The 19,075-nt window shown below is 35.3% G+C and overlaps 1 protein-coding gene across 1 annotated transcript in view; it reads right to left on the reverse strand.

Annotated features, from left to right (window-relative positions):
* The window catches only part of BLTP3B (bridge-like lipid transfer protein family member 3B), a 99,219-nt gene that overhangs the window by 12,560 nt on the left and 67,584 nt on the right, over positions 1 to 19,075 (reverse strand). Inside the window, 7 exon segments of the mRNA XM_082634591.1 lie at positions 89 to 197; positions 515 to 768; positions 5,614 to 5,764; positions 6,442 to 6,584; positions 10,657 to 10,832; positions 11,150 to 12,648; positions 14,023 to 14,216. Coding sequence (XP_082490717.1) covers positions 89 to 197; positions 515 to 768; positions 5,614 to 5,764; positions 6,442 to 6,584; positions 10,657 to 10,832; positions 11,150 to 12,648; positions 14,023 to 14,216 — 2,526 coding nt within the window.

Genomic DNA, 19,075 nt, shown 5'->3' on the forward strand with positions numbered 1-19,075 from the left:
ATAAAAAGTATGAGTGAAAAAAAATAATCAGCATACTAATAATGACATATTTCAGTTAACTGTTCACTTAAACTGTTTTCATATATACCTCTGATATGAAAAGAGCCATCATCATTTCTCTCTACCACAAGATGATCAATATGAACAGTTACGGGAGCTGGTTCAAGGGATACTGTACTACTACGAGGACTGTCATCCTACAGGAAAGAGAAATAGTATTGCCATGTTGTTATTAAAGTAAAAGATAAAACTAATCATCTTCAATTAATCATTTTCTTAAACATTACTTCAGCCAATAATATTCTTAATGAGTTTGAAATATATCTTTAACATGCTTTAGTTCATACACTGAGAAAACTGCTCATTTTATTTTGATATTTTCTAATTTCTATGAAAAACCTCTACATCATCACCACAAAGACCAACAAGTTCATATTTCTAGACATGAATCAAAGTCCAGGTAGGCAAAGTGAACATTTATAACATGAAAATATAAAAATATTTGTTAACATACTTTTAAATTTATTTTTGTGTTAGAAACTTGTATCTTCATTGGCATCACTGTTGCAACAGTTTCATCTTCCAAAAAATGTTGAATATTCATAAGAGAAGATATAAGAAACTCAGTGCTAAAGTCTTCTATATGGCACTGCAGAAAGCCATTCTTTTCTGCAAGCAAAGAGTGTATTACAGCACCAGGCCCACTTTCAAATCTCAGAGTAATCTCAGGAGAAGATTTAGAATGAATTACAGCTTTATGATCTGAACCTATGAAAAAAGAACAAATAAAAATTATAACTTTGTAGCACTACTCAAAAATGTCACTCTTAATTATTGGTCATTAAGAGGTATTGTCACTTTGTATAATGTTAAAGCAATAATAAACTTTTAATATTTGCTCTTAATTTAAGATATTTACAACAGTACATATACCACATGTACGCAACTTTAATTTTCCCAATTTCCATTTTTATAGACAATCTTCTACTGCAATAACGCTGTCTTGTCTATACTTTTCTAAAATATTTATGTATGTATGTATGTATGTATGTATGTATGTATGTATGTATGTGTGTGTATGTCTGCGTTGGGTCTTCGTTGGTGGGCATGGGCTTTCTCTAGCTGCGGCAAGTGGGGAGCAGGGGCTATTCTTCGTTGTGCTGCGCGGGCTTCTCACTGTGATGGCTTCTCTTGTTGCGGAGCATGGGCTCTAGGCATGCAGGCTTCAGTAGTTGCGGCACACAGGCTTAGTTGCTCCACGGCATGTGGGATCTTCCTGGAGCAGCGCTCGAACCCGTGTCCCCTGCATTGGCAGGCAGATTCTTAACCACTGTGCCACCAGGAAAGCCCTGTCTTGTCTATACTTTTATATATTTTTTTATTTTTTTGGTTACATGGAAAAACATGCCATGATATAAATCTGATGATGCATAACTCAGATATATTGAGCGTGTATGAGAGTGTACATATCTATACATTTATAATATAATGGACAACTGTGATGAAGAAACAGTCATGGCATTTAAAGTGACTCAAGCCATTTCTCAAGTAGTGACAAAAGCCTGAAGTTTTGTACATTCTTCACTAAAATTGGGCCCTTAAATAACTGGAAAGGTAAATAGAGAAGACCCCATTAAAATGTTACTACTAGAAGACAAACTTGATACTAAAATTATAGCAAAGGAAATATATATATATTTATGTTTATATTTACATTTATTTATGCCTTGGCCTTGTTCCAAAAAAGAATTTGAGGTGGCTTACAGAGCTATAAATCATCGAGTTCAAAACAAATTTCTTGAATTTCAATAAACACCCATAGAATATCTTAAAAAATAAAAGTTCCTAGTGGAACTACTTAAGTGAATTGGCCCTCATTGTAACTATTTTGTTTATTTTACATTACCTAGCTCCAAAAAGAATAGGAGAAAACATGCACGTGGTATGTGCAAGAGGGAGACGCAAGAGGGAAGAGATATGGGAACATATGTATATGTATAACTGATTTACTTTGTTATAAAGCAGAAACTAACACACTATTGTAAAGAAATTATATAAAAAAATAAAATAAAATAAAATAAGTAGGGAATGGAAAAGTAAAGATAAGTGGAAAGATTATTAACTCAAAATACATTATTTAATTTTCTGTGCCAAAGGTAGACCAAAAATAACTTCCTAGCAGCAAAAAGAAAAATACGATCAGTTTCACACACAATTCATAGAACACGTGAGTTAAAAACAAACTGTTCTGGAAAGGTGAAGCTGCTTCAGTTATTGAGGGTCAAAGTTATCTGTCCCATGGGCACTCATAAGAAGACCCCATTTATCAAATTCATGATGGAAAGATGTTTAATTTTCCTCAGTATGCATGTGAATACTCTAGTCTTACAGAAGTCAAATGTATATATATTTGTGAAGGGGAGAAAGGTGCAAGAATATTAAAGATATGTATATTTATGCACCAAGGATAGATCTCCACACGCAACATAAAGTGGAGAGTTGTTTTCAAAACTTTTATTTCAGGTAAAAATTGATATTTAATTAATGTTAGCACTATTTATTAACAATTCAAACTAAATAAATGGTATAGATACTAGAAAAGATCAAAAATACTCCTAGGGAATTCCCTCGTGGTACAGTGGTTAGGACTCGGTGCTTTCACTACCGGGTCCTGGGTTCAATCCCTGGTCGGGAAACTAAGATCCCACAAGCCACGTGGGACTTAGCTGCCAAAGGGGAAAAAAAAAAAAAGACTCCCAAGGAATTCTTTAAACAATTAAGAACTCGATATTTTAATTTTTTTAAATAGAAGGTAAAAGAAATGGTCACAAACTGATGATGGTTAGTGTTCTTTCCTGTACCAAGAAAAACAAGAGTTAACTAACTTGTCTATTTAACAGTAAGAGCAACTGAAAACAAACAACATGGTAAATGTGATTTAATTTTGCCTTTTATCTATCTATATATTTATATATGTCTATCTACACACACACACACACACACACACACACACACACACACACACACACTACTCACTCCAGGGAGCTGACAGCCATAAATAATTTCAAACAAAAAAGAGTATTTAGAACAGAGATAAAACGAAACAAAATTCTCTTTAGTCAAAAATCACTCCTGCTTATTACCTTTTACGCCATGAAACTTACATTAAGGTCTTCCTATTAAAGGAATCCAAAGTCCACCCATTATAGAAAAACAAAAACAAACAAAAGCAAAAACAACTTTGCAATTTTTTTTTCTTTTTTTTTTGCGGTACGCGGGCCTCTCACTGTTGTGGCCTCTCCTGTTGCAGAGCACAGGCTCCAGACGCGCAGGTTCAGCAGCCATGGCTCACGGGCCCAGCCCCTCCGCGGCATGTGGGATCCTCCCGGACTGGGGCACGAAGCCGTGTCCCCCGCATCGGCAGGCGGACTCTCTACCACTGCGCCACCAGGGAAGCCCCAACTTTGAAATTTTAACTGTTCATGTCAGAGTGACAGTGGATATAAACTGTAGATCAAATACAATCTTTGTTCATATGGCTTATTAATGTCTTAAATGTGCAAGCTATTTTTTTATCCTTTTCTCTTTATTCCCTTTCCCTTTCCTTTCCTTTCTTTCTTGTTATTTTGTTTATTTTTAAATAACCAAGACAGCTGTGAAAAAATAAGGTATTAGACAGCACTGACTGTATAACCCATACACATAAGGCACTTCAAAATGATTTCTTCGGGCTTCCCTGATGGCGCAGTGGTTGAGAGTCTGCCTGCCGATGCAGGGAACATGGGTTCGTGCCCCGATCTGGGAAGGTCCCACATGCTGTGGAGCGGCTGGGCCCGTGAGCCATGGTCGCTGAGCCTACGCGTCTGGAGCCTGTGCTCCGCAACAGGAGAGGCCACAACAGTGAGAGGCCCGAGTACAAAAAAAAAAAAAAAAAAAAAAAAAAGATTTCTCCAGTCAGGAACAACATGAAACAAAGTAATAAGTGGACATGGTAATAAGTGGGCTATAAAAAGAAGTAAAAAACTGAAAAAAAGTGTTCGTGTTGGGTATAGAATAGGGTCTAGATTTTGAAATTTTACGTTCAATCATTTTTGGTTGATTTTTCATTGACTACAAAACCTTTCCAACTATATACTTATCTTCCTCCAGTTTGTATTCTATTGGGATTTACACTTGCTAATATGAAATTCTTGAATTTTTTTTTAGGAGATACATTGTAAACTGCAAGGCCTACACATAGAAAAAAGCCAGGAGCCAATTTTTTTCTATGATGCTGGTTTATAGACGTATTACTTGCAATTCCCAGGATGTGAGGTGATAGCATACTTATTTGATATCATGCAGGACTATATGTATTTCAACATGTTATATATCAGATATAGCATTCTGTGTATATAGCAAAGAAAAATATTCCAGTTCAGTGACTTTTCAAAAGAACATTGTCATTTAAATTTCTTAGTATAACTATTTTAATAAATTCATTTCTTTAAATAACTGAAAACCGTGAGTGATAATTCCACATAAAGTTTGAGAAAGGGGTGGTTTAATGTGGTATTCCTCGTCATACACTGTGTATTTTGTTGCTTATATCCCTCTATGTCTAAGTGAATGTGTTGATTTTAGAATGAAAAACCACAAGAACAGGATATGTGATTTTACCAAATATCAAGTAACGTGCCAGACTCAGAAAATGTTTGCTTATAAGCAAGATAATGGAATACAAAAATTGACACTTATTCTAGTGTGGAACTAACTTTGACCTTTTAGGATTACTTTATCACTCTTTTTTTTTTTTTGCAGTACGCGGGCCTCTCACTGCTGTGGCCTCTCCCATTGTGGAGCACAGGCTCTGGACATGCAGGCTCAGCGGCCATGGCTCACAGGCCCAGCCACTCCGCGGCATGTGGGATCTTCCCGGACCGGGGCATGAACCCATGTCCCCTGCATCGGCAGGCAGACTCCCAACCACTGTGCCACCAGGGAAGTCCCTATCACTCTTTTAATACAGAAAAGATTTTAGTTTTCTCAGACCTATCATCTCAAAGAATGGGACGACTGAAAAAGTAAAAGATGGAACTTAACAGCAGAAACAAAAAGAAATGAGGGAGTACCTCTTCAACAGGTTATGTTTCTATTAACTTAAAGTACTTTATTGAAATATGGTAATCTAAAAGAACAAATCTCTTGCATTATAAATAAATGTCATTTTCTGTGAATTCATTTATATCAGAGACAGAATTGCTGATGCGTCATATGGGTAAAAAACAAAACAAGTTTAGGCTTCCTTGGTGGCGTAGTGGTTAGGAATCCACCTGCCAATGCAGGGGACACGGGTTCAAGCCCTGGTCCAGGAAGATCCCACATGCCGCGGAGCAACTAAGTCCATGCTCCACTACTGAGCCTACGAGCCACAACGACTGAAGCCCGCATGCCTAGAGCCCATGGTCCACAACGAGAAGCCACCGCCGCAATGAGAAGCCCGCGCACCGCAACAAAGAGTAGCCGCTGCTCGCCGCAACTAGAGAAAGCCCCCGCGCAGCAACAAAGAGTCAACTCAGCCAAAAATTAATTAATTAATTTTAAAAAAAAGTTTAAATTATGTTAAAGTCTTACCTACTGGACGATTACAAAGGTAATGCCGTAGACTGATATTGCCTAACTGATCTGGTGTCACTTGGTCCACTTGAAGACAGATTTCCATATCTTCCCCTCGGATGTCAATTTCTCCATTAACACCAATAATTTTAAACACCACAACTGACATCTAATAAGGATTGCATAAATAATATTAGTATACCAAATAATTCAAAACAAAATTTAGGAAATAAGACAGGAAACTACTATAACCTCTAAAAATACAATTGTGACTTAATAAACCAAAAATATATTTGTGATCAACAGAAAGCAGTTATTGCACTACAGTGATAAACTTCCACTTCCTTTCTTCCTACTTAGTCAAGAGAATATTTTTAGGTCACAAAGATTAATTATATGACATTTCTGTGTGAAACTATTTTCACTAAATGCTGAACTTATTTTCTAAGTCATCCATAAGAATATTTCACTGGGTGAAGATGGCTTAAAATAAACCAGTAACATTTCTTTTGTAGACAACCCCTCATAAGGACTGACCACCATCTTTACTATCAAACTTTTTCAAAGTATATTTAAATTGAACTAAGATCAAAATATAAAGAATTGAAAAAAGAAACATAGAACCGTCCCTCCTCAATACAAAAAAAAAAAAATTTAGAAAAGTGAAATTCAGAGAAAAACGATTCAGTAAGAGCAAAGGAAAAATTTAAAGAGTAGAAAGAGCAAAGTAAATCACCCACAATCTAAGTCAATTCATTTTACATATTAATGTCTTTAAATGTGTACATATTGAATATGAGATAAAGTTGGTGGCATTTCTCTTCATAGAGTGTCTCAAAAGATTACCAGGTCGTCATGATTTTCTTGAGCACCCTCTGAATTTGTACTGATGGCATCTGGAGAGGTTTCACCATAATTCTGTAGGTTTGCACTGGCATTTGCCCGATCTGCTGGGCTCTGGTAATTTGTAGTTGAGTTCTTTTTAATACCTGAAATAATACAGAAGTAAACTACTAAATTAAAATCAGTTTACACATGGTCCAACAATGTTACATTTATCTAACCAAAACAGATTATTTCTTCAACACTTTCTCAAGCACAGCCATGTTTAAAGGACAATAAGCAAAGAAAAATTAAACTGTGCCTAGTTAGCAAATAATAAGAAATAACTTTCCACAATAAAATGTTAGAGATACTAAGCCCTAAACTTAGACGGTATGAAAAGAAATCTACCACAGCCAACCACAATCTGTGTTCTTCCCATTGCAGGTGTGGTGCTGGCGTTACTAGCAGGTTCCTGGTCAGCCAGCTTTGTCTCCTCTATTCTACCTGACATTCAGTGGTCCCAGTCTGACCACTTCATTTCCCTTTTCAGTATCCTACGGTTCTTCATCTACATGAAGTTAATGCTACTACTGTCAATGTGATTGTTCTCCATCCTTATCGACCTGCCTTAATTTCTCAACATGCTATATTTCAATATTTCTCAAACTGTCTGTGGTAAAAGGCAATTTAAAAAAAATTTTGTGTCCATAACGCAATACTTTAAAAAAATACTATAAAAATAATTATTGAAAACGAATCTAGAAAAATCAGAAGAACCAAAGACACAAAACGAAGCCTCAATTTTTTTTCACTTCAATCTTGCATGGATTCTGACTTTATATTAAAAAAAAGCTAATAATTCTGAAAATGATTTCAAAATGATTAATTCACTGAATGATACAAGCAATCAAGTTACTCTTTCACTAAATCCTTTTCCTTAAGCGATAGTATTTTACAAAGCTTTACTTTGTTGCTGTTGTTGTTGTTAAAAACATCTTTATTATGTCTTCATAACACTTCAGTGCATGCATTATAGAATGAGTATCACTTCCATTCACTGAAAGAACACTCTGCTGAATGCAGCTTCCAAGTAGCTGGTTAAAAATTTCTTTCTTGGGCCTCCCTGGTGGCGCAGTGGTTGAGAGTCCGCCTGCCAATGCAGGGGATACGGGTTCGTGCCCCGGTCTGGGAGGATCCCATATGCCGCAGAGCGGCTGGGCCCGTGAGCCATGGCCGCTGGGCCTGCGCATCCGGAGCCTGTGCTCCGCAACGGGAGAGGCCACAACAGTGAGAGGCCCGCATACCGCGAAAAAAAAAAAAAAAAAAAAAAAATTTCTTTCTTTTCAGATGTACATTATAATTTGATATCTGTATACACTACAAAGTGATCACCACCAAAAGTCTAGTTTACCCTCCATAACCATACAATTGATCCCCTTCATCCATTCTGACCATTCCCCTACTCCCTTACCCTCTGGTAACCACCAATCTGTTTACTGTATCTATAAGCTTGTTTTTATTCTGTTTTCATTTGGGTTTTTAAAAAAATATATCTCACGTATGAGTGACATCATATAGTATTTGTCTTTCTTTGTAATAATTTTTTATTATTATATTTACTACTATATAATTAGGTTCTAACCCAGTGCCTGACAAAACAGTAGGTGCTCAATAAATTATTTATTGAATGGATGAATACAATTACTTTTAGGGCCAGGGAAAATGCATAAATACAATTGTGGTATGAGGAGATAATAAACTCCCATTTCACAGGAAGTTCCTAACATTGTCAGAGGTTAAGATTTCAAAGATAAAGTAATATTTAAGCTAAAGTAAACAGAAAGAAAAAAGCACTCTAGGCACAGGTACAAAGGCTAAAGAAGTTTGTCAGAGTGAAGAGATTGACAGAAAGACTAAAATTTACTATAGTATAATTAAAGTGTAGTAAGCACGTGGGAAAACAGCAGAAAAGGTAATCTGGGGCCATATCACATGGAGCAACTGTCAGCAATGTTAAGTTTTTTAAACTTAATAGCCTTATAGTTGTTAGAAGTTATCAGGACTGAAATGGAAATTGACATGATAGTATATACTTTTTTTTTTTTTAGTATACATTTTTAAAAGAATATTCTGCCTGTGGGATGAAGTATGAACAAGAAATTGACAAGAAGAGAATTGGGGAGACTAGTAAGAAGCCTGTGGTGGAGTGGTACTCCAGCTACACATTTGTTCATTTATAAATATGCATGTATATTCAAAAATATGTACTCACAATATACCTGTGTATGTGTATATATATGTGTGCATTAGTGTGCATATGTATAAACATACATGTATATAAAAACACACAGAAAAAGGTATGGAATTATGTCAATATATACCAAAAGTCAATGGTAGTTACTTCCGGAATGGGGAATGGTATCAGGGCAGAGTAAGGGTGGTGTTAAAGTGATATTCTAGATATTCCCATGACACCTGATTTCTTTTAAAAGAGAAAGTATTCATATATTTCTTGTAAAATTAAAACAAAACAAAAGAGAACTCAGAAAAAACAAGTCTTTTCCCAATGAAAATCAATTCCTTTGACAGAAAATTATTACAGTTCAGGAGAATAACGAATGTACAGTCACATATCGTCTAAGTGTTACACATAAAATTAATGCCCTTGTATTTTTCAAGATCCTAAAAACAGCCTACTGCTGGAATCTATTCTAAGACAGTTATTAGAAATGAAGACAAAAATTTATGAACAATGATATAATTATAGCATTTTATAGCTGTGAAAAAACTATAAACAATCTAAACATCCAGTATCAGGGAAACAATTAAAAGGTCAGGGTACATTCTTATGACAATTTAATATAGACAAGTGATAAAAAGCAGGTTGAAAAAACCATATATATGATGTAATACCAAATATACATATATGTGTATATATATATATATATATATATACATTTATAAGATAAATTATAATTGATATCTCTAGATTGTGGGACTTTGGGGTTATTTTATTTTCCAAATTGTAGTTGTTTATATTTTCCAAGTTCTCCACATTGAGTGGTAGTCACTTTTATTAATTATTTAATTTTCAGAAATAAGAAGAAAATCACTGATGCTTTTTATGAGTAAGTAGAGATATTTTCTACAGGAACACTGTTTTTGAAGCATCATTTGATCACAAAACAGAAATCCTCTATTAAAGTAGAATTTTACACCATAAGGGGGCAAGGGAACTAGGCAATAGAGCTATCTGTGAATCTAGAATAGATTTTTATGACCCATATCAGTAACTTGTCTACATTTAACTGGTAAAGTATGCTGGAAAGGGGATTGCTATGAATTGCCTATAAAAGTGTTGGGTTAAGGCTTTTAGTTTACATATAGTAATCATTTCCCAAGTCTGGAGTACTAGCATAGCATACTGGTTGGTTAAAAACTGAGGTTCCTGAGTCAGACTAGCTGAGTTCCAAATCTGCCTCTATTACTTCCTGACTGTATATTCATTTCTCTAAGCTTCAGTTTCTAAAGCTATGAGCCATTCCTTACCTAAGCTGTTTTCAACTACATCAATAGGTTTATTACTCTTCATATAAAAAGTAATTCACATTTGCCTCTGGTCTGTTATGCTTTAGGGTCTGTGGCAACTATTCTCTGGCTATGGTCCATGGTTTTATTCCTGTTCACAAAGTCCCCAATGCCTTAGTGATGGGGATGCATCTAATACTAAGTCATTCCTAGTGGTCTGTACTACGGCATTAGTTGCTTCTGAATAAAATAGGGGAATCATGTAGTTCCATCATACACTATCATGTATGAAAGAGAATTCTGGTTATGGGACTCAACAGATCCAGTCTGGAAAAATTCCAGTCATAGGACCACATAGTTGAGAATTCATCATGCAAATTAAGCCTACCTAATCAAAATTCCAGATATAGGAGTCCCTGTGATAGAGGCTAGTAGAATTAATGTTGTCTGCTTTGTGATCTAAATGACTGTATATAAATAATTGCTGGATGTCGTCCATAAAAAGGAAGGAGTATCTGGTTAAAAGAAGCAACGAAACAACCATTAGAAAGTTAGGTACAATGCTCTTTGTATTGTGCATGTATGTGTGTATAAATAAATAAGTCTTTTTGGGCTGTGATTGATTATTGAATATAAATAAAAAAACTTAAACACCACTTCTAAGATTTGTGTATATATAATATGAATTCTTAAACTGTATTGCTTTACCTTTTTCCAAAAATATATGACTATCACTTCCATCACTTTCTAACAACTGTTCTTCCAATATCATGCTGTCAAGTGAAATGGTATCCAGTGAGGTTTGTGAGGGGCTTCTTCTCATGTTCTTATAAGAAACAGAGAGTGGAGCCATGATGGGTGGGCAACGTTCCTTAGGCTTTCTACTGTTAACAAACAAAATTATCAGAAAATCATCACATAAAAGGAAAAGAATTCTTTCTAAAGAATACTTCAAACAAAATAAGTATATATTTATATAGTATACACAATTTTTAAAATTATATAAGCTTAAAGTATTTTCATATTTTGAAAACCCTACTCTTCCATGTGTTAACTCTAACAATGCCACATTTATCATGGTTTTCTGTCCAAAGCCCAAATATACTCATAAGTACATGCACATGTGTGTGCACACATGCACACACACACACACACAAATAAAACAAACCCCCCACCCCAAGTTCTAATAGTCAGTTGTTACCTTAAAGATGACTGTGATGTAAGTGTTCTGACTGTGGGTGCTTCTTCTTTACTGATTTCCATGTTCTCAGAGAGTGAAACTGTTTCTGGAAGCAAATCTTCAGCTTTAAAGATCGACTCTATGGTTTCATTTCCTTTACTAGTTAAACTATTTGAAAGTATGTTCTGATTACCACCATTATCAAATGACAGGATACTTGAGTCTTCTCCATAGTTTAAGACACTATTTGAATCTGTATAAGACGAATCCTTTTTGCCACTTGTTTCTGATCCAATTTCTCCTGAGCCATTTTTGCAAACAATTCCACTACTTTCATCTTCGCTTATTTTCCCTAAATTTTTATCTGATAAATAATCCAGAAAAGAAATATCTTTTTGCAGATTTGTATCACTAGCTGATTTAAAAAGCAAAGAATCCTTCAAAGGGACATGGCTAAGGTCAATACTCATAGACCTGTTGTCTGACATATGATTAACAGTTACACTTCTAATTTGTTTTATACCACTATTAACTTGTTTTCTTTTTGAAGACAAAAATTCTCCATTTTCTGTAGGCAAATAATCAGGAACCACTGGACTCACACTTTCAGAAACAGGAGACTTAAGACTATTTGCTTTATCTACTGGATGAAGCAGAAGAGCCACTTCCGCACTTTTAAGTAAAATTCCAATGCAAATGGATGTCTGACTAGCTGGATTGCCAGTCACAGCTTCTACATCTTTCCTTAAATTCTCTGAAAGCAAAATAAGTGACTCGTGGAGGAAAAGCAGGAGCAGATACTGGTAGTGATTGATCTGCATACTGACATGTTTATGAATGTGAACCAGGACATGAATATCTGCATCTGATGATGAAGAGGAAAATCTTAAAAATGGATCTGAAGGTTTCTGACTACCATTTGTCAAGGGATCAGACTCTGTACTATAATACTCCTTCAAGAGCTTTTTCCGCTTCCATCGGCCAGTCAGATCACTAGACTCACTTTGTGATGTATTTAGAGATATCTGATTACAAGTCTGCAGCAATTTTTGTGACAATGCATACCTTTTTGGTTGACAAATCCAGATGGAAAGAGGGAAAGAATCTACAAAATTTATTGGTCGTCCTTTTCCACTTTTCATCCCTTCATAATCTATCCAAAATTGAGAAAAATACACAGCCCAAACATCCGTGGCAGCAGAAGTTTTAAGAGTGTATTTATTCAACTTAGGAGTAACATTTCCTTTATAAACTTCATGCAGTTTGCTATCTTGTTCATGAGCATGTCTCTGGAAGATTGGATGCAGAAGATTAAAATTGTCACCAGATTTGGGGAAACTGGTATATGTTTTACTGAAAAAATCACAATCTTTGAAGTCTTGAAACAAAGCTTCTAAATCAGAATGTCGACAGTTTGAACAGTATCTTGTATTTGTAGCAATCATTTCTGAACTCTGAATAGAAATTGCATGTGGTTGATCTTGATGACATTCAGATTTCATTTCAGAAGGAATGACAAACTAGAAGAGAAAAAACATTAATCTAGTCTGACTTACAAATCCATATATCTTGAAGATAAAATAATCAAAAGCATGACTTGGTTCAGGAATTCTTTTTGACATTGCCCCAAAACACTAATTTTCTATCTTGACATAAAATACTCTCCCTCCCAAATCTTATTAAACCAAATGAAAAAGGCTTAAATGATTAACAACTAAGAAAAGAACCAAAGGAAAAAGCCCCATAAATAAAGAATAAAGTACATAACACACATATACATATTTTTAGACAATATATCACAAAATAAAAGGTACAAAACTGAATTAAATCAATTATTAAATGCTTCCTATGCCCTGAGTATATATACGCCCTGAGTAAATAAGAAAGCACAAAGTTTGGAAAAGATAATTTTTTGTTACGATATTTTAAATCCAAGCGATTTGGAGGATGACTAGATAAGTAAATGGAATGACTAGATAACTGTCATTAGAATCACTTTTCTGGGAGAAAACTATTAATAAAATAAACTTAGGAGTATAGGTCAAACAATTTAGTAAAATTATTTTCTACAGATGATTAAGCCCAGTCCTCAAAATATTCACAACAAAGAGTTCAAACTGACTGGTTTTAAAACTGAAACTGCCCATATTCACAAAATGTAAATATCATTATGTAATTGTGTTTTAAATTATAAATGTTATAAAGTGTGTCTCTTTATATTGAATATTTTAAGGTCTTTGAAACGATCTTTAAAACATTTCTGCAATGCAACTGTTGGGTATTATTAATCTCATTTTACAGAGAAGAAATTAAGGGTATATAAATTTAGTCTACCAGCAACAGAGCTAGAAACTGAAATATTCATCCATGCCCAAATCTTATTCTATTTACTACACTATACTGTTTTTTTTTTTTAGCTTCCTTCCTTTAAAGTTTAAATATCCATGGAATTCTGATTATCAACTACTTGGCTATAATAAAACACAACTTTCTATTATCTTTGGATATTAATAACAGAATAAATGTAACAAATAAAACCCAGATATAAGTTAAAAGTGTCACTGTATTATTTACCCTTCTTAAAAAATTTTTATCAGCTCCAGTAAGAAGTAGAAAAAAAAAGACGTTTAAATTTATTTCTACTGCTTACCTCCAAATGGATGAGCAGGGGGGAAAAAAAGAAGAAAAGTAGAGAAAGAAGGGGTGGGGAAGGGCGGGGAAGCAGCCTCTTAAAGCTTCCATAATTGAAAACTGAAATTAAAATTCAAATTTCAAAATCAAAATTAATATTGCAATGAAGTTGACTTATATTTGAGCACCCATCTTAAATCCTGGAAGTAACTTTTCTTCTGTAAAAATGGTTTTGTTCTCACAGCCACTTGTTTATATGGTACCTTTAGCATTAAGCCATCGACTCGAATATCAACATGCTCATCAGATTTTGAATTGTCATTCAACTTGTACACAGCCATAAACTGATTAAGACTCTGCTTCAAATCCAACAGAAACTGATTTAACCATAGAATACTTCTTTCATCCACAGTAAACTGTAGAGCATTCAGCTGGCTATAAAGGTTGGGAGATGGAACTGTGGAGAAAAAAATTTTTTTAAGATTTTTAATAAACTGATAGTTCTAAATCTTCCCTGAGAAAAGAAAATACATTTTAACCAAGTTTTAATCTTCTTAAATTAAGATTAAAAGGTTTTGCAATGTTATTTACAAGATTAAAGTGATACTACATGTAGATGATAGCAAACACATTTGGAGAGACAGAAAAAATCTTTCATTGCTTCACTAATGGAAAAATATGCAGTTTAAATGCAAATCAATTAAGAAAATGGTAATAGGAACTAACATATCGATAACTACCTTAAATATAAATAGATCAAATGCTCCAGCCAGAAGACATAGACTGGTTGACTGGATACAAAAACAAGACCCAGGGCTTCCCTGGTGGCGCAGTGGTTGGGAGTACGCCTGCCAATGCAGGGGACACGGGTTCGTGCCCCGGTCCGGGAGGATCCCACATGCCGTGGAGCGGCTGGGCCCATGAGCCATGGCCTCTGAGCCTGCGCGTCCAGAGCCTGTGCTCCGCAATGGGAGAGGCCACAGCAGTGAGAGGCCCGCGTACCACAAAGAAAAAAGAAACAACAAGACCCATATATATGCTGTCTACAAGAGACCCACTTCAGACTTAGGGACACATACTGACTGAAAGTGAGGGGATGGAAAAAGATATTCCATGCAAATGGAAATCAAAAGAAAGCTGAAGTAGCAATTCTCATATCAGACAAAATAGACTTTAAAATAAAGACTACTACAAGAGACAAAGAAGACACTACATAATGATCAAGGGATCGATCCAAGAAGAAGATATAACAATTGTAAATATTTATGCACCCAACATAGGAGCACCTCAATACATAAGGCAAATGCTAACAGCCATAAAAGGGGAAATCGACAGTAACACAATCATAGTAGGGGACTGTAACACCCCACTTTCACCAATGGACAGATCATCCAAAATGAAAATAAATAAGGAAACACAAGCTTTAAATGATACATTAAACAAGATGGACTTAACTGATAGTTAAAGGACATTCCATCCAAAATCAACAGAATACACTTTTGTCTCAAGCACTCATGGAACATTCTCCAGGATAGATCATGTCTTGGGTCACAAATCAAGCCTTGGTAAATTTAAGAAAATTGAAATCATATCAAGTATCTTTCCTGACCACAACGCTATAAGATTAGATATTAATTACAGAAAAAAATCTGTAAAAATACAAACACATGGAGGTTAAACAACCTACTACTAAATAACCAAGAGATCACTGAAGAAATCAAAGACAAAATCAAAAAATACCTAGAAACAAATGACAATGAAAACATGACAACCCAAAACCTATGAGATACAGCAAAAGCAGTTCTAAGAGGGAAGTTTATAGCAATACAAACCTAACTCAAGAAAAAAGAAACCTCTCAAATAAACGACCTAACCTTACACCTAAAGCAATTAGAGAAAGAAGAACATAAAAAACCCAAAGTTAGCAGAAGGAAAGAAATCATAGAGATCAGATCAGAAATAAATGAAAAAGAAATGAAGGAAACAATAGCAAACATCAATAAAACTAAAAGCTGGTTCTTTGAGAAGATAAATAAAATTGATAAACCATTAGCCAGACTCATCAAGAAAAAAGGGAGAAGACTCAAATCAAAAGAATTAGAAATGAAAAAGAAGTAACAACTGACACTGCAGAAATACAAAGGATCATGAGAGATTACTACAAGCAACTATACGCGAATAAAATGGACAAAATTCTTAGAAAAGCACAACCTTTCGAGACTGAACCAGGAAGAAATAGAAAGTATAAACAGACCAATCACAAGCACTGAAATTGAAACTGTGATTAAAAATCTTCCAACAAACAAAAGCCCAGGACCAGATGGCTTCACAGGCAAATTCCATAAAACGTTTAGAGAAGAGCTAACACCTATCCTTCTCAAACTCTTCCAAAATATAGCAGAGGGAGGAACACTCCCAAACTCATTCTACGAGGCCACCATCACCCTGATACCAAAACCAGACAAAGATGTCACAAAGAAAGAAAACTACAGGCCAATATCACTGACGAACATGGATGCAAAAATCCTCAACAAAATACTAGCAAACAGAATCCAATGGCACATTAGAAGGATCATACACCACGATCAAGTGGGGTTTATCCCAGTAATGCAAGGATTCTTTGATACATGCAAATCAATCAATGTGATACACCATATTAACAAACTGAAGGAGAAAAACCATAGGATCATCTTAATAGATGGAGAAAAAAGCTGTCAACAAAATTCAGCACCCATTTATGATAAAAACTCTCCAAAAAGTAGGCATAGAGGGAACTTACCTCAACATAATACAGGCCATATATGACAAACCCACAGCCAACATCATTCTTAATGGTGAAAAACTGAAACCATTTCCTCTAATATCAGGAACAAGACAAAGCTGCCCACTCTCACCACTATTATTCAACATAGTTTTGGAAGTTTTAGCCACAGCAATCAGAGAAGAAAAAGAAATAAAAGCAATCCAAATTGGAAAAGAAGAAGTAAAACTGTCACTGTTTGCAGATGACATGATACTATACATAGAGAGTCCTAAAGATGCTACCAGAAAACTACTAGAGCTAATCAATGAATTTGGTAAAGTAGCAGGATACAAAATTAATGCACAGAAATCTCTTGCATTCCTATATACTAATGATGAAAAATCTGAAAAAGAAATTAAGGAAACGCTCCCATTTACCACTGCAACAAAAAGAATAAAAAACCTAGGAATAAACCTACCTAAGGAGACAAAAGACCTGTATGCAGACAACTATAAGACACTGATGAAAGAAATTAAAGATGATACAAACAGATGGATATATACACCATGTTCTTGGATTGGAAGAATCAACACTGTGAAAATGACTATACTACCCAAAGCAGTCTACAGATTCAAAGCAATCCCTATCAAACTACCAAGGGCATTTTCCACAGAACTAGAACAAAAAATGTCACAATTTGTATGGAAACACAAAAGACCCCGAATAGCCAAAGCAATCTTGAGAAAGAAAAACGGAGCTGGAGCAATCAGGCTCCCGGACTTCAGACTATACTACAAAGCTACAGTAATCAAGACAGTATGGTACTGGCACAAAAACAGAAATATAGATCAATGGAACAGGATAGGAAGCCCAGAGATAAACCCACACACCTATGGTCACATTATTTTTGATAAAGGAGGCAAGAGTATACAATGGAGAAAAGACATCCTCTTCACTAAGTGGTGCTGGTACAACTGGACAGCTACATGTAAAAGAATGAAATTAGAACACTCCCTAACACCATACACAAAAATAAACTCAAAATGGATTAAAGACCTAAATGTAAGGCCAGACAGTATAAAACTCTTAGAGGAAAACATAGGCAGAACACTCTATGACATAAATCACAGCAAGATCCTTTTTGAAGCACCTCCTAGAGGAATGGAAATAAAAACAAAAATAAACAAATGGGACCTAATGAAACTTAAAAGGTTTTGCAGAGCAAAGGAAAACATAAACAAGACGAAAAGACAACCCTCAGATTGGGAGCGAAAATTGTTTTAAATGAAGCAACTAACAAAGGATTAATCTCCAAAATTTACAAGCAGCTCATGCAGCTCAATATCAAAGAACAAAAAACCCAATTCAAAAATGGGCAGAAGACCTAAACAGACATTTCTCCAAAGAAGATATACAGATTGCCAACAAACACATGAAAGGATGTTCAAAATCACTAATCATTAGAGAAATGCAAATCAAAACTACAATGAGGTATCACCTCACACCGGTCAGAATGACCATCATCAAAAAATCTACAAATAATAAACGCTGGAGAGGGTGTGGAGAAAAGGGAACCCTCTGGCACTGCTGGTGGGAATGTAAATTGATACAGCCATTATGGAGAACAGTATGGAGATTCCTTAAAAAACTAAAATTAGAACTACCATATGACCCAGCAATCCCACTACTGGGCATATAACCTGAGAAAACCATAATTCAAAAAGGGTCATGTACCACAATGTTCACTGCAGCTCTATTTACAATAGTCAGGGCATGGAAGCAACCTAAGTGTCCTTTGACAGATGAATGGCTAAAGAAGATGTGGCATATATATACAATGGAATATTACTCAGCCATAAAAAGAAACGAAATTGAGTTATTTGTAGTGAGGTGGATGGACCCAGAGTCTGTCATGCAGGGTGAAATAAGTCAGAAAGAGAAAAACAAATACCATATGCTTACACATATATATGGAATCTAAAAAAAAAAAAAAAGATTCTGAAGAACCTAGGGGCAGGACAGGAATAAAGATGCAGATGTAGAGAATGGACTTGAGGACATAGGGTGGGGGAAGGGTAAGCACGGATGAAGTGAGAGAGTGGCATGGACATATATACACTACCAAATGTAAAATAGATAGCTAGTGAGAAGCAGCCGCATAGCACAGGGAGATCAGCTCAGTGCTCTGTGACCACCTAGAGGGGTGGGATAGGGAGGGTGGGAGGGAGATGCAAGAGGGAGGAGATATAGGAATATATGTGTATGTATAGCTGATTTTTTTTGTTATGCAGTAGAAACTAACATACCATTGTAAGGCAATTATACTACAATAAAGATGTTAAAAAAAAGAATGCAGTTTAATCTAAAACTAACTGTATAAATAAATAAGAGGTATTGTTTTGATTTCTTTTCCTATTGTTACAGTTACCAAGAAGCAAACTTCAAAAACTTTACCTTCTTGGGACTTCCCTGGTGGCGCACTGGTTAAGAATCTGCCTGCCAACGCAGGGGACCCAGATCCGATACCTGGTCCGGGAAGATCCCATGTGCCATGGAGCTACTAAGCCCGTGCA

The sequence above is a fragment of the Mesoplodon mirus genome (genome assembly GCF_964341445.2).
Source record: "Mesoplodon mirus genome assembly, chromosome: 11".
NCBI classification, from domain to species: domain Eukaryota; kingdom Metazoa; phylum Chordata; class Mammalia; order Artiodactyla; family Ziphiidae; genus Mesoplodon; species Mesoplodon mirus.